We start from the raw sequence: 13,947 nt of genomic DNA on the forward strand, positions 1-13,947 counted from the left end.
CTTGGATTTAGCCATGCTCTGGAAATGTGTGAATGCATCCCCAATTCTAAGAGGGATTTTGATCAAATGGTAACATGAATAATTATACCTGTTAGCTTGAATTCTGTTCCAGGGAAAGTAATGGAGTCACTAGTTAAAGAAATAATGCAGGACCATCTATATCAGAATGTATTTATACTACAGGCACAGCATGGATTTGTTAAAGAGTCATCTTGTGTGACCAATCTGATTGATTGGATATTATGACAAAAGTAACTGGATGCAACAAATAATTTTAACATCATATACTTTGGTTTCAGAAAAGTTTTTGATACTGTTGGACATGATTGCAGTACAAATTGGAGCAGTATGGCATTAAGGGCAGTTTAAGGATACTGTTATGGATAACGAGATAGTTAGCAATGGGCACTGCTCTTCTTAATGTTATTAGCAGAATTCCTCAGGGTTCAGTGCTGGGCCCATTGTTGTTTCCTATATTTATTGATTTTGTTTCCTTATTTTGTAATAACTACAGCTTGCTCTAATTCAAGGATGAGTGCAGATTAAAAATTTTGTTGAACAAGAATTGCAAGTTCTTCAATGTGACTAATTAATTTTTTTTTTGTTTCATTATTATTAAATATTTAAAGTAAAAATTTCTCACAGTTTAAAGTTTTCATGTTTCTTAGAATTAAGAAGTTTTAGTATTTCAGTTCATTTACACATTTGAAATGAATTTCAAATGTGTAAGCCAAAAATAAGTACAGAGTTTCAGAAGGAAATGAGAGATATAGTCAGGGAAAATGTATTCCTGAGGTGACAATTGATAATGTACTGAATAAATGTAGGTTGTGGCCAAAAAAATAACCAGGTAGTTATACAATACTGACTGACAGAACCCGATGCACCTTGAGATAGCAAGTTTTCTTATCCTGCCATCAGTTCCTGAGAACCTGTTTGGATTCAGAGAAACCAGTTTCTATGATGTGAAGAACTGGAGGCCATGAATTTTCATAGAAAAGCTGCAACTGACAAGCCTTTATCAAAGTAATCCTCTTCTATACCTTTGTCCACCAATATTTTCTAACTGGCAATGGAGCATTTTCTGTTTTCATTTCGATGTACTGTGAATTATGAGATTTTTTTTTTTTGTGTGTGTCTAGCAAAAAAACTGTCTTCTTTATAGACAATTCCTACATAGCAACTGTGAGAAGCAGCCAGCAATAGATGTCTAAGCAGGAACAACTGAAAAAAATACAGGCATTAAAGTTGCATCTGCTAGACACCATGTGAGTGTGTTTCAATCTGTCGGATGAATGACAAAAAAAAAAAAAAAAAGGGATAAAAACTATGTGGTTTTTTTAAATTTATTTTCATTTAATATTTTTTAATATCAAGTTTATCAAATTGTAATTAATTGATCAATTTCAATTCAGAATAAAAGCAAAAATTAATTGTTTATAATTAAAAAACAACAAAAGTGCTCGTGTGATATCTTACAGACACCACACAAGCACCTTGGTTAAATTGAAGACATGAGACAGACAGACTGCCAAAATGCACTTAGTACTGTATCTTTCAATCAACAAAAATATTTTTATTTTTTGTACCATTTTTATATTTCATATATACAAGACAGGAATGCTTATCCCATCACGAAACATTGAAAGTTTATATACAAAATGAAAGAATGAACGGCAATTAAAAATATATACAGTAACAAATATTATGACTTTTTTACATTATAATATGAACAGGAAAAAGAACTTTGGTATTTTATTTTTTAAATCCTAAATGGAAAATTTGATTCATAATTACTAGTATCACAAAGTACTTTTCATTTTTAATATAAATCATGATGAAGGCAGAATGCATATATGTAAAAAATTATCAGGGTAGCTAAGGTGTTCACTCATCCACTGTAGAGGGGTTTCAATGGGTGGTCTGATGCCATGTGTCACAACTTTAAACTTTGTTTCTAAAAGAGGACGAACCATGAATTATTTCAATTCAAATAATTTAATACTTAAAAAATTGTTTTTATTTTTATAAATGAAAACATTTTATGAGAAAATATCAGAATAGAAATTTTGTTTTACTTGGTTAATCAAAACGGTGATTCTAATATAATTTACATGATATTGAAATAAAAAAAACCAATAATATTAATTTATTACATATCCAAATACTACATTTACATAATTTATATGTATATTGTGTTGAAATATAAAATCTTATTATTTTTAGAAATTCTTTTAAAAAACTATAACTGTTAGTGAAGGAACAATAGTGTCCCCAGACAGTAAAAACAGAAAAACATAATGCGGCGCAGTGTTTCGATACTATTTTTTTTTAGACATTATATAGGAAAATGAGTATTAATGCAAATAAATACCTACCAAATTTTATAGTTTGTCCATAACATTTATTTAAAACTTGTTTCTTGTATGATTTATAGTGAACATGTGCTTCTTTTTCTCAGTTCTCATTGATTTTCAAATACAGATGTGCTGAATGCTAAAGTCATAATTAATACATCTGTATTTATTGATAATCTTCAAAGTTGCTAGGTTTTTCTGTCTCTGTCTTTCTTTCTCTCTCTCTAAGATTATATCCCTTAGCAGCTGTATCGTTCACGTCAAAACAATGCCTGTTACTGTAATGTGTACAGATCATTTGCAATTCACACTTCTTCAACCTAGGGGAGGGGTAGGTGTCACTACTTTGACTATCTCTTAGTTTCCAGGTCATCATTACACCCATATTTCATCTCCCTTTGCCTATTTAAAAAAAAAGTCTCTTGGTCTTCAAATGCTGCAACCACAAGTGCACATCACTATCCCTTTCACTTCATATCCCCCAGTTAAGTGATGACGAATTCACTTTGCTTCTACAATTTGAAATTCGAATTAAAATTTATTTCTGTAGCATTGTGTCCACATTTCATCTATTTTTTTTTTTTTTTTTTTTTTTGATTTGGTAGTTGTTGGCGCATCGGCTTCTGTGGCCATATTGCACCTCCCAAGGTTTTTTTTGCAGTACTTTGATCCAAGCCCGAGGCGGGAATCGAACCCGCGACCTTTGGGTTGCCGGGCAGGTACTTTACCCACTCGGCTAGCCCGGTCGGCATTTCATCTATTGAACAACTGCCTGATCAACAAGAATCATATTTTCCACCCATTTTTGATTCTCACCTGTCTTTGTCTTGCACATTAGTATCTGCTTGTCAGCCTGTGCTGGATGTGCAGGGCAGGACATTCCTCCCTGGAATAGAAATCAGTAATGGTTTTCTGTTTTTAGCTTAAAATGCATTGGCAATGTTCAGACACTTCAAAGCAGAGTTAATTTCACTGTCACCTGGTGGACCAATATGTGAAGGATAAAGCACAACAGGCTGACCCAGGTTTCTTCAATATTAATCTGACTTAGTTGCTCTGTTAACACAATGCAATACTTAGGTCCCCACATCTCAGTGAGCTTAAGATCAGCATTATTGAGAGCTGTGATTATGCCCTTCATCACTCACACTGTTGTTTTCTCAGAATGAGAAACATTATGGAGTGCATACTGCCACAAGAGCATAATATCTACATCAGCATTATATTTAAATGTATGATCACATGCAGCTGATTTTATTTTCATAACATGTATTGATCCCTCTTTTGGGGCCCCTTCAGTGGATATTAAATTAGGATTATCCTTTATATGATTTATAAATTAAAATCACAATACTGATAATGACATGGTGAACAAAAATTTATGTAAGAGGTGAGTCAACTGGGAGAATACCATAACTAAAATGATCTGGGAACTGCTCCTTTATTGAGCTAAATAAAGCCAGCCAAAGAGGAGGAGAATTTTGATTGGTTGGGTTGTCAGGAATATCATCTGAAAAGCTATAGAAAAATCTAACCCCCTCTCCCACCAAGATTTGGAGGGGAAAATAAGCTACACTGACCAAAAAAACAATGCCAAGTCATATCTTTAGAACAACTCCAAGTTTCAATGCATCCTAGGATTTTCTAAAACTAGGAATATCCTACGTAGGCACTTGCAGGACAGTAGGGATTTTTTTTTTTTTGCTCTGTGTGCCAAAAACAAGTCCAGACAAAAAAAAATATAAAAACTTTTGCATATCAAAGGGAAAAAAACAATAGTTGAATGTTACTAATGAGAACTTTGTTGCCAATGTCAAGTATGGCTGCCAGACCACAAAACAAAAATGTCTCCAAATAAAAAAAATATTTATGGATGGCCATGTGCCTGTATATTTTCTTATGCATGCTATTGGTTCACTATCCTTATGTAGGGCAATCCTACAGAAAACTGAAGGACTGCATAGGTGTGCTATAAGACCTGGAAACAAAAAGTGAACATGGCTTTCCACTCTGTTTACAAAGGCCATGTTGTTTTGACTAAAATTTCCGGCGAAGGTAAAGAAAACCCACACGAGAAGCATACAAAAGTTCGATAAATTTACTGGTAAAAGTACTTTGCCGTAATAGTATTTGTATTGTTGCTCGCTCTTAGTAAATGCTCAGTGGGTGTTATCAGTCAGGAGTAGAAATTGAATCCCATGGGAGATTGAAACCCTCCCAAAGTGGAAGGAGTAATCTGATCTTTTTTCTTTAGAATCACTGGTGGACTAGTGGATAAATTGTTTATTAATAAAAAAAAAAAAGGCAAAGGTAAAGGAAGCCCACACGAGAAGCATGGCAAACTTCGAAAAAGTTTACTGATGAAACTGCATTATGAACATTTTTTACGACGCCAGAACTTCCAATATGACTCTGTTCGTGATTCAATTAGTGATTCTAAAGAAAAAAGGTCAAGTTACCCCCTCCACTTCAGGAGGGTTTCAAGCTCCTGTGGGATTCAACTTCTACACCAGACCAATAAACACACACCGTCTGTTTATCGAGCGAGCACCGACCGGGCTTGCCAGGTGGTAAAGTACCTGCCTGGCAACCCAAAGGTCGTGGGTTCGAATCCCGCCTTGGGCTTGGATCACAGTAAAATGCAAAAACTTTGGGAGGTGCATTATGGCCACAGAAGCTGATGCGCCAACAACTAGCAAAAAAAAAAAAAAAAAAAAAAAAACACAACTGAGCAACAATACAAATACCGTTACGGCAAAGTACATTTACCGGTAAATTTCATCGAACTTTTGCATGCTTCTCGCGTGGGCTTTCTTTACCTTAGCCAAATTTCCAAATCCAGAAAAAAACACAAATGAGAAAAATTCAGCAGAAACAAAAGCAGAATAAGTATTCCTCCACCCACTGTTTTTTTTGTTTTTTTTGGAAAATGCATAACTAGTCTGTTTCCTTGCATGATTTGACATTCTTTCTCTCTTTTACTGTAACCCTAAACAAAATACTTTAGTACCATAAGTTGAAGGCTGAGTAGACAGAAGAAGGAAAGTTGTTGCAGAAGGAATAAATGGTTGAGAAAAAGTTAGTTTGGTGGGTTTAGAGTTGAACTGCAAATGGCTATTGACTGGTTGATGCATGTGTTTAGGCTGGTTTGGAAGAAAGAAGCAGAATTACAGATGCTAATAAAAAGAACAGTGCCCATAACAAACCTATGCAGCAGAGTTGAGATAAATGCAATAGAATGATAACTGGAATCTTGGGATCTGTCACCCTCTTTAGGAGCTGCATGGATATGAATAAGTTTTCATGCAGGAGAAAAAACACATCACTGAAATCAGAGATGTGCCATAAAGCACATCTGTTTCAGTATAGGTTTATAAGAAGAGGAGAAGAAATGCCATCTGGACCTAGAGGTTTTTTGGCATTGGGTTTCTATAGGATTCTTCTGGTCTGGTCTTTACCTTTTGGAAAATCAAGCAAGCCATTAAATGGAATGTTTGGTATGGTAGGAGGAGGTTTACCAAAATCATCAAAAGTAAGTTGCTAACAAGCCAACTTTATCTTTAGTTAGAGGTGCAATAGAACCATCAGGATGTAACAGAGGTGGAAGCATAGATGAACAGAAGTAGCAGCCAGCTTAGGAAAGAGACTAGATAGCTCTTTCCTAAGCTAGTCTATCTAGACTAGATGTATTTTCTGAAATTCTATTTACATAATTATTATTATTATTATTATATTATTGTAATTATTATTATTCTATTTATTTCTTTTAGAAAAATTCGTTGAGCCAACCCAAATTTCATTAACACTGGACCAACAGAAATCCAGCAATTACCTCTCTGTCAACCCATCTGCATGCAATAATTTGGCTCCCAGTGGATGAATTTTTGAGAACTTTTATATTTGCCTCTTCTACCATAATTTAGTACCTCGTGCTTTTCCAGACTTAATTAAAATTGGACCAATTGAAATTTGGCAATTATTTATTTTCTTCATACACATCGCACAAGCTATCTACATATTGCAGATGAAGCTCACATAAGCACAAATTTAAAGTGGAAGGAATCACAGAGCAAATAATTAATACAAATGAGATGAGTGGTGATTGAGGGAGCCAGATAATTGAGACTATCAGAAAAAAATGGGATGCAAAAGATTGTAGATAGATCATCTCCAAGTGTATTTTTGAAATGAGATGTTTAGTTTTTAGCAGGTAGATTTGTTTCCATTAATTTGACTATTAGTGATACATTGATATAGATAAGGTAAAAGTTGGTGGGTGGGAACACATGAAATCAGGAAATTTTAGATATGATGAAGAAGAAAATGGACTTTGAAAATACGAGGGGTTTCCAAAAAAGTAAGGTAACACATTTTTTCCCTCAATGATGTTTAATAATACAAAGTTGAAATTACACACCAAGAAATAAGTGAACATGCACTACTTCTCCACGAAGTCTCTAGTTTTATTGATGCACTTGTCCCAACGATGGATCAGTTAATCAATACCAGTACTGAAGAAGTCCATGCCCACACACACACACAGTAGCCAACATCGCACCACTTTCCTGAAAGGTGTTTTTTCAGAGGGCCGAACAAATGGAAGTTTGGGCTGTAGTGGGGGAGATGTGACAGAGTTTCCCAACGATTACGGCACAACCACTCATGAATGGTGTGGAGTTGTGTTGTCGTGCAACAAAATCACGGCGCTCATCAGGAGTCCTGGTCGTTTGTGCTGAATGTTGGCTTTCAGTTTTTCCAATGTTGCACAGTAAAGCTGTGCATCGATCAATCCTCCCTTCGGCAAGAAATCCACCAACAGAATGCTTTGGCGATCCCAGAACACTGTGGCCATGACTTTTCAGACACTGGGAACAGTTTTGAATTTTTTGCGCATAGAAGATTGTGGATGTTTCCAGGTCATGAAGTTGTTTGCTCTCCGGGGTAAAGTGATGAACCCACGTTTCATCTGCTGTGACTATGTGAACGAGCAAATCCTCTCCTTTGTCGCTGTATCGCAACAGGTTCTCCAGACACATCCCCACGTGTTTTGCTTTGTCCTCCTCTGACAATTGTCAGAGGAGACACCCAGTGGCAGCATACCTTTCGAAAGCTAAGGACATCGTGAACAGTCGACTTACTCACGTTCACTATTTGTGCAATTTCACTCGCCTGTTTTCAAGAATGATGCTCTTAATGTGCGAAATGTTATCTTCTGTCTTACTCGATGAAGGCCTGCCTGCCCGATGTCAATCTTTAATGTCAACACAGTCCGCTTTAAATTCATTGCACCAAAAACACACCTGCTTCTTTGTCATCACCTTTTTGCCATACACAGCAACCAGTTCACAGTGAATGTCACTTAATGAAGACCCTTTTGCTTGCAAAAAGGGAATAACATCACAAATACCTGTTTTGGACCACACTCGTACGGTAGCCGCCATTTTGCAACTGGAATCTGCTGTAAAGCGACAATACCGCAACACTGCACTGGTGGTCTATCTATTAATGGGTGTCTGCCACATTTCATCTCATTCCCTTTCACCATTATTAAGAAAAAAAAAGTGTTATCTTACTTTTCGGAAACCCCTCATATGTAAAGATATAAAACTAACATAAAGAATCAAATTATCATTAAGAATAACATAACACGCTATTTTATTTAATGTACTTATATTCAATTACAATACTGTATTTGAAGGAAACCAAGAATAACTTAGTATTTCCCTGCGAATTATTCCTATTTCTGCTTTTGATGTGCAATTACAAATACAATATGCACAAAAAAAAAAAAAAAAAAAAAAACAATTTTAGCCAAAAGCAGCTTCTAATGTGAAATAATAATCTCAGAACCTAAATCAGGTGTGGTAGAAATAATGCCAAATACAGGAACTCCCCAACTTACACAAATTCAACTTTTACACAAGTTTTTGCTGGCCGGTGCAGACTGCAAAAAATATGGAAATATATTTTGCATCTGTAGGGAAAAATAGAGGTACTGTAAAAATATCGTAATGTGAACCGAATAACACATTGTTTGTTTTTTTTTTTTTTGTAATTCTTTCCAAGGCCTTGGAAGTTGAAAATTTTGCTATATTACTAAACTATTTATCTCTCTAAAAGGTCATATTTATAATGGAAATTGCACTACCCTTTCATCATTATCATATGTTCCCGTTATAAGAATCAATTTTAAACGCCTTTGTGAAATTTTTCTAAAGCATGTTTCTGGAGGTCACGACCATAAAACAATAAAAACAATTTGCATTTTCCGGTTTATTGGGCTTTTCTGTTAGTGCATCTAATTAAATGAGTAGTAAACTCGATCTTACTGCATTTGCGATAATACCGATAACTGCAATTGTGTGGGTTTTTTACATTATTATGGTGAAATGTGTTCCCTTCACTGAAATCTTCAATCATATAAAAAACAAAATTTCAGAAACTCTTCTTCATTCCTATTTACATATTAGAATGATGAAGGGAAAGCAACCAATGGACAGTGCAAGTGGTGGTAGTGCCAGGAAATTAAACAAAATTGATTTAGAAATGAAAGTGAAAATGATTAAGAAGTACGAAGCAGGATAAAGTTTGTCATCTATTGTAAGGGAATTAGGTCTCGCTGCTTCAACAGTGAATACTATTTTAAAGGACAGTGCACGTAATAAAAAAATATGTCAAAGGATTAATGCACATAAGATCAACAGTGTTCACAAAACAGCGTTCAGGTGCTATATCGAAGATGGAACAGCTGAAACAGCTTCACACAATGAACATTCAAGCAAAAGCAACAAGTATTTATGAAGATATTAAGGATAAGTACTGTGAACCCCAACCCAGGTTTGTGGAAAACAACGGTTGGTTTAACAGGTTCAAGCAGTGCGCTGGTTTCCACAACATTAAGGTATGCAGGTGAAGTCATCAGTGCCGATTCTGCAGCTGCAGAGAAACTTTGTTGATGTGTTGGAAAAAAATTATTGATGAAGGCGGCTGGCTATTCAACACAGCAAATTTTTAATGTTGGCGAGACTGCTCTGTAGTGGAAAAAAATGCCGGATCGAATATACATTGCCAAAGAGGAAAAGACAATGCCAGGTCCAAGGTTTTAAAAGATAGGGCCATGCTCTTGCTTGGGACTAATGCAGTGGGAGATTACAGATTAAAACCACTGCTTGGGTACCATTCTGGAAATCCTCATGCATTTAAGGGCATCAATAAAGCCACTCTACCAGTGCATTTCCGATTGCACCAGGGAGCATGGATAACAATATCTCTCTTTGAGGATTGGTTTAAATGCTGCTTCATTCCCGAGGTTGAAAAATATTGTAAAGACAATGATGTTACTTTCAAGATTTTGCTTCTATTAAATAATGCTTATGGACATCCTAGGCATCTAGATGATTTCAATTTGAACATGAACATCATAATTCTACTGCCAAACACAACGTCACTCAACCAACCTATGGATCAGGGTGTTATTTCAAATGTAAAAGCATAATATTTACACACATTTGCTCAGGCATCGTCTGCAGTAGATGATGAGAATATTTACCGCACCATCTTAAACATTAATAAGGCATGAGCAGAAATTACTAAAAGTTGTTTAAATGGCGCTGGAAGAAAATATGCCCATGGCATGTAAAAGGCTTTGAAGGATTTGAAAAAGGTTACAGATAAGATTGTAAATGTTACAGAGCTACTTCACTTGGAGGTTGATGCCAAAGATGAGGAGAAGAGAAGGAATTATCTAATGAAGAACTTATTGACTTGCAGGCAGTGATAGTGTAAGAATAAAATGCTGACGAAGCTCAAGATGAACCAAATGAGGCGCCGAGACACTTCATCACCAGAGAGATGGCAATAGCATTTCGTGAAACGGCAATGGTGAGGTCTGAGATGGATCCTGACAGCAAATGATTCTTAAAAGTTAACAGAAGGGGTTCGTTTGTTATTTGGTTTTTAGGAGCATTAGCAACTGAGGCCATATTGCTCCAGAGATATGCGGTGGTCATTCCCTGACCTTTCCACATCCTCCGTATTTGGTGGTCACGGGCTCGAACCCCGGTCTAATCAAGAAGCGTGTGCTACGCACTGCTACTCCTGGCTACGGAGGCGCCAACAGATATGCTTGCTTGCTATAAAGAAATCTATGATGAAAAGAAAAAGGCCATCATCCATTAATATGTTCTTTCATAAGATTGAGCGGCTGACCCCTTCTAAATCTCAACAGCCCTCAACCTCCGCAGCTGTGTACTTATCAGCTGAAGACTGATTCTGGCAACAATGCTCAAGAGGCAAAACTTACTGCCACTATGCCTGTCTCCTCTCTTTTTTTGTAATTTTATAATTTTTTTTAAATTGCACGCTTTTGTAATTTTTCCTACGCCTGAGATAAAAAATTAAATAAATACAATAAATAATTCTATTTACATGTTCGTCAAACATTTCTTTTTTGATTCAATCAATTCAGCGAGCACAGTTGCGAGTGCTGCACAAGCATGGGGGAAATTACGACTTACATAGAATTCCACAGAACGCAACCCTTACGTAAGTCGGGGAGTTGCTGTACTTGATAATTGGATAAGTGAAACAATATGCATCGCTTTATGGTTTCATTTCATATATACTAGAAGGGGAAAAATAAATACTTACCATCGTCCAAAACATGCGGAACAAAAGACTCAAGAAGGTCTTTTAATGTTGTTGGTTTTCCTGATTCTGTCTGAGGTTTCATCAACCTTTGAATGAAGTTTGTTTCTGGCTGTAAAGAGTAACAGTATAGTGTATAATGAAGTGACAAACTACTATAAAGAGCATTCTTTCACTATTCATCTGTTTAATTTTCGAATTTATTCCTACTTTATGATTTTTCTAAAAATATATTTTTAAGTGCTCTGATACCTATTAAAGCTTTGAAGTCTTTGGTTAGTCTAATTAATGGATACCAATCCTAATGGAAGTACTCAATATTATGAGTATAGTAGGAGCCAGCTGATATAAGCTAAATGTCATTAAAAATTCCCCCAAACACACAAAGATATTTCAATGGACTTCAACTTACTGATTAAAGGGAGTTTCTGGATTTCGAATTGACGGGAAGATGTGGGAAAGGGTTGCAGGAAGGATGTAGTTCAGCTACGAGACTTCATTCTTCTTGTTTTTTTGTTTTTGTACATTAAAACAGCATTTCCAGTTAATTTTTAAGTATTTCACCATTGTTTCTACCATTTTGTCATCATTAATCAACATTTTTTCTCAAAATTTTCTAAATTTTAATGGAATAAGGAATTTATGATAAAATTACTAATACCAGCTATGAATAACAGATCATGTCTGCTATTTCTATAATGGAGGCAATTCAAAATCTTGTGTTGCTCAGTATCTGCATTTAGGAAATAATTCAGCTTATATTTTAGCAGTCAAGTAGCTGATTACGGAAAATTAAATCTGTTTGGAGACTGCACTGAAAATAACTTTTTTGCGGAAAAATTAGTTTATAATACAATATATGCTTTATGTGCAAGGTGTTAATCTGCATATTTGACTCTAATTTTTTTTTCTTTCTTTCCTTGTCTTATCTATCACCGTCACCAACAAAAAACTGCTAATTCCAATTCTGAAAACAGTTATAATCAATACCACTCAAGAAATTTCCACTGTTATTCACACCCATCCTAGCAGTGCACCTCAAGTCTCATCAGTTACCAAGAAGCCTTAGGAATAATGAAGATAAGAACAGAAAATTATATCTTGACCCTACTAAGAAAACTATTCTACACAACTAATAAAAGCATTCATAGTGATTTATCATGATTCTCCTATATGGTACTTATGTAATTAACAAATATGTAATAAGGAATTCAGAATAGTAAAAACACAATACTATATTTATTTGTTATCATTATTTACATTCATGCAGCTCATCACCGATTTTAAAATTCTCGCAAAACAAGTGTAGAAAATAAAATATTTTGGTTCCCATAAAATAATACAGTGGTACCTTGGCTTGCGAGCATAATTCGTTCCGGAAACGTGCTTGTAATCCAAAGCACTTGTATATCAAAGCGAATTTCCCCATAAGAAATAATGGAAACCCAGATGATTCATTCCAAAACTCAAAAATATTCATATAAAAACGATTAATACAAAATACATACATACCTTTTTATATTTTTAATATTTAAATTTAAATTACATAAAGCAATCGAATTTATTAATTATTGGGTAGGATGACTTTCACTGTCACTAACGGAATCGCTGCTATCTGTTGACTCTTTTTCTTTTTGTGTGACTTTAACAAGGAACCTTATCCCATGACACTTGCTTTTGCCTCCTTTTGAGGATTTCACGGAAATATGACATTGCATTGTTGTTAAACAGATTCATCGCTTGCACTGTCACAGCCTTACTTGGGTGGTGCTTTTCTACAAAATTTTGCACTGTTTCCCACACCTCCCTAATCTCATTTGAAGAGAGGGATGTCTCCGTTTTTTTCTCCTCTTCCTCCTCAGATGTGATCTCCTCCATAACCTCTTGCTGTTGCTTGCGAAGCAGGTCCATCAGGTCATCGGTGGTAAACTCCTGGCCACGTTCCCCCACCAGCTCTTGAATGTCGTCCTTATTCACCTCCAGTCCCATGGTCTTCCCCAAGGACACAATTTCATCGCCAACTGGCAGCTCCTGTTCATGAGCAAACCCCTCGACGCAATCAGACCACAGTGTTCTCCAAGCAGAATTGAGGGTTCTCTTGATGACCCCATCCCAGGCTTTATCGATGATCTTGAGGCAGTTTACGATGTGGAAATGATTTTTCCAAAACTCTCGGAGGGTAAGGTTAGTTCCTTCAGTCACCTCGAAGCATCGTTGAAATAGTGCCTTGATGTAAAGCTTTTTAAAGTTCGAAATGACCTGCTGATCCATGGGCAAGAGTAATGGAGTAGTGTTGGGAGGAAGGAACTTAACCTTAATGAACTCGAATTCTTCCAGTAAGTCATCCTCAAGGCCTGGAAGATGAGCAGGAGCATTATCCATAATCAGCAAGACTTTGAGTGGCAATTTTTTTCTAAAAGGTATTTCTTCACTGCAGGACCGAAGACCTCGTTGATCCACTCAACAAACAAGATACGAGTGACCCAAGCCTTACTGTTGGACCTCCATATAATGTTTAACTGGCTCTTCTGCAACTTACATTTCTTGAAGGCTCATGGATCCTCAAAATGATACACGAGCAGGGGCTTGACTTTGAAATCACCGCTTGCATTAGCACACAGCAAGAGGGTGAGACGGTCTTTCATGGGTTTGTGACCGAGCATTGCATCCTCTTCTGCTGCAATGTAGGTCCTCTTTGGCATCTTTTTCCAAAAAAGCCCCATCTCATCGCAATTAAAAACTTGCTGTGGCAGGTAACACTCGGAAACCATGAGCTTCTGGAACTCGGCAACGAACGCCTCAGCGACCAAACTCGCAGCCTCTCCGTGCCTCACAACACTATGGATGCCACTTCTCCTCTTAAAGTTATCAAACTATCCCCTACTCCCCTTGAAGCCTTCTTCGTTTTCTGTAGACGTACCTGGCAGTTTACTTACGAGGTCGG

The 13,947-nt window shown here is 36.2% G+C and overlaps 1 protein-coding gene across 1 annotated transcript in view; it reads right to left on the reverse strand.

Moving 5' to 3' along the window:
• Positions 1 to 1,832: 1,832 nt before the first annotated feature.
• Positions 1,833 to 13,947, reverse strand: part of Atg5 (autophagy protein 5) — a 44,566-nt gene continuing 32,451 nt past the window's right edge. The window contains exons 6-7 of the mRNA XM_090379092.1: positions 11,007 to 11,115; positions 1,833 to 1,957 (exon numbers count right to left, since the gene is read on the reverse strand). Coding sequence (XP_090235218.1) covers positions 1,833 to 1,957; positions 11,007 to 11,115 — 234 coding nt within the window. The remainder of the gene's footprint in view (positions 1,958 to 11,006; positions 11,116 to 13,947) is intronic.

Source organism: Mastigoproctus giganteus, chromosome 8 (assembly GCF_048544385.1).
Source record: "Mastigoproctus giganteus isolate SK-2022 chromosome 8, ASM4854438v1, whole genome shotgun sequence".
Taxonomy (NCBI): domain Eukaryota; kingdom Metazoa; phylum Arthropoda; class Arachnida; order Uropygi; family Thelyphonidae; genus Mastigoproctus; species Mastigoproctus giganteus.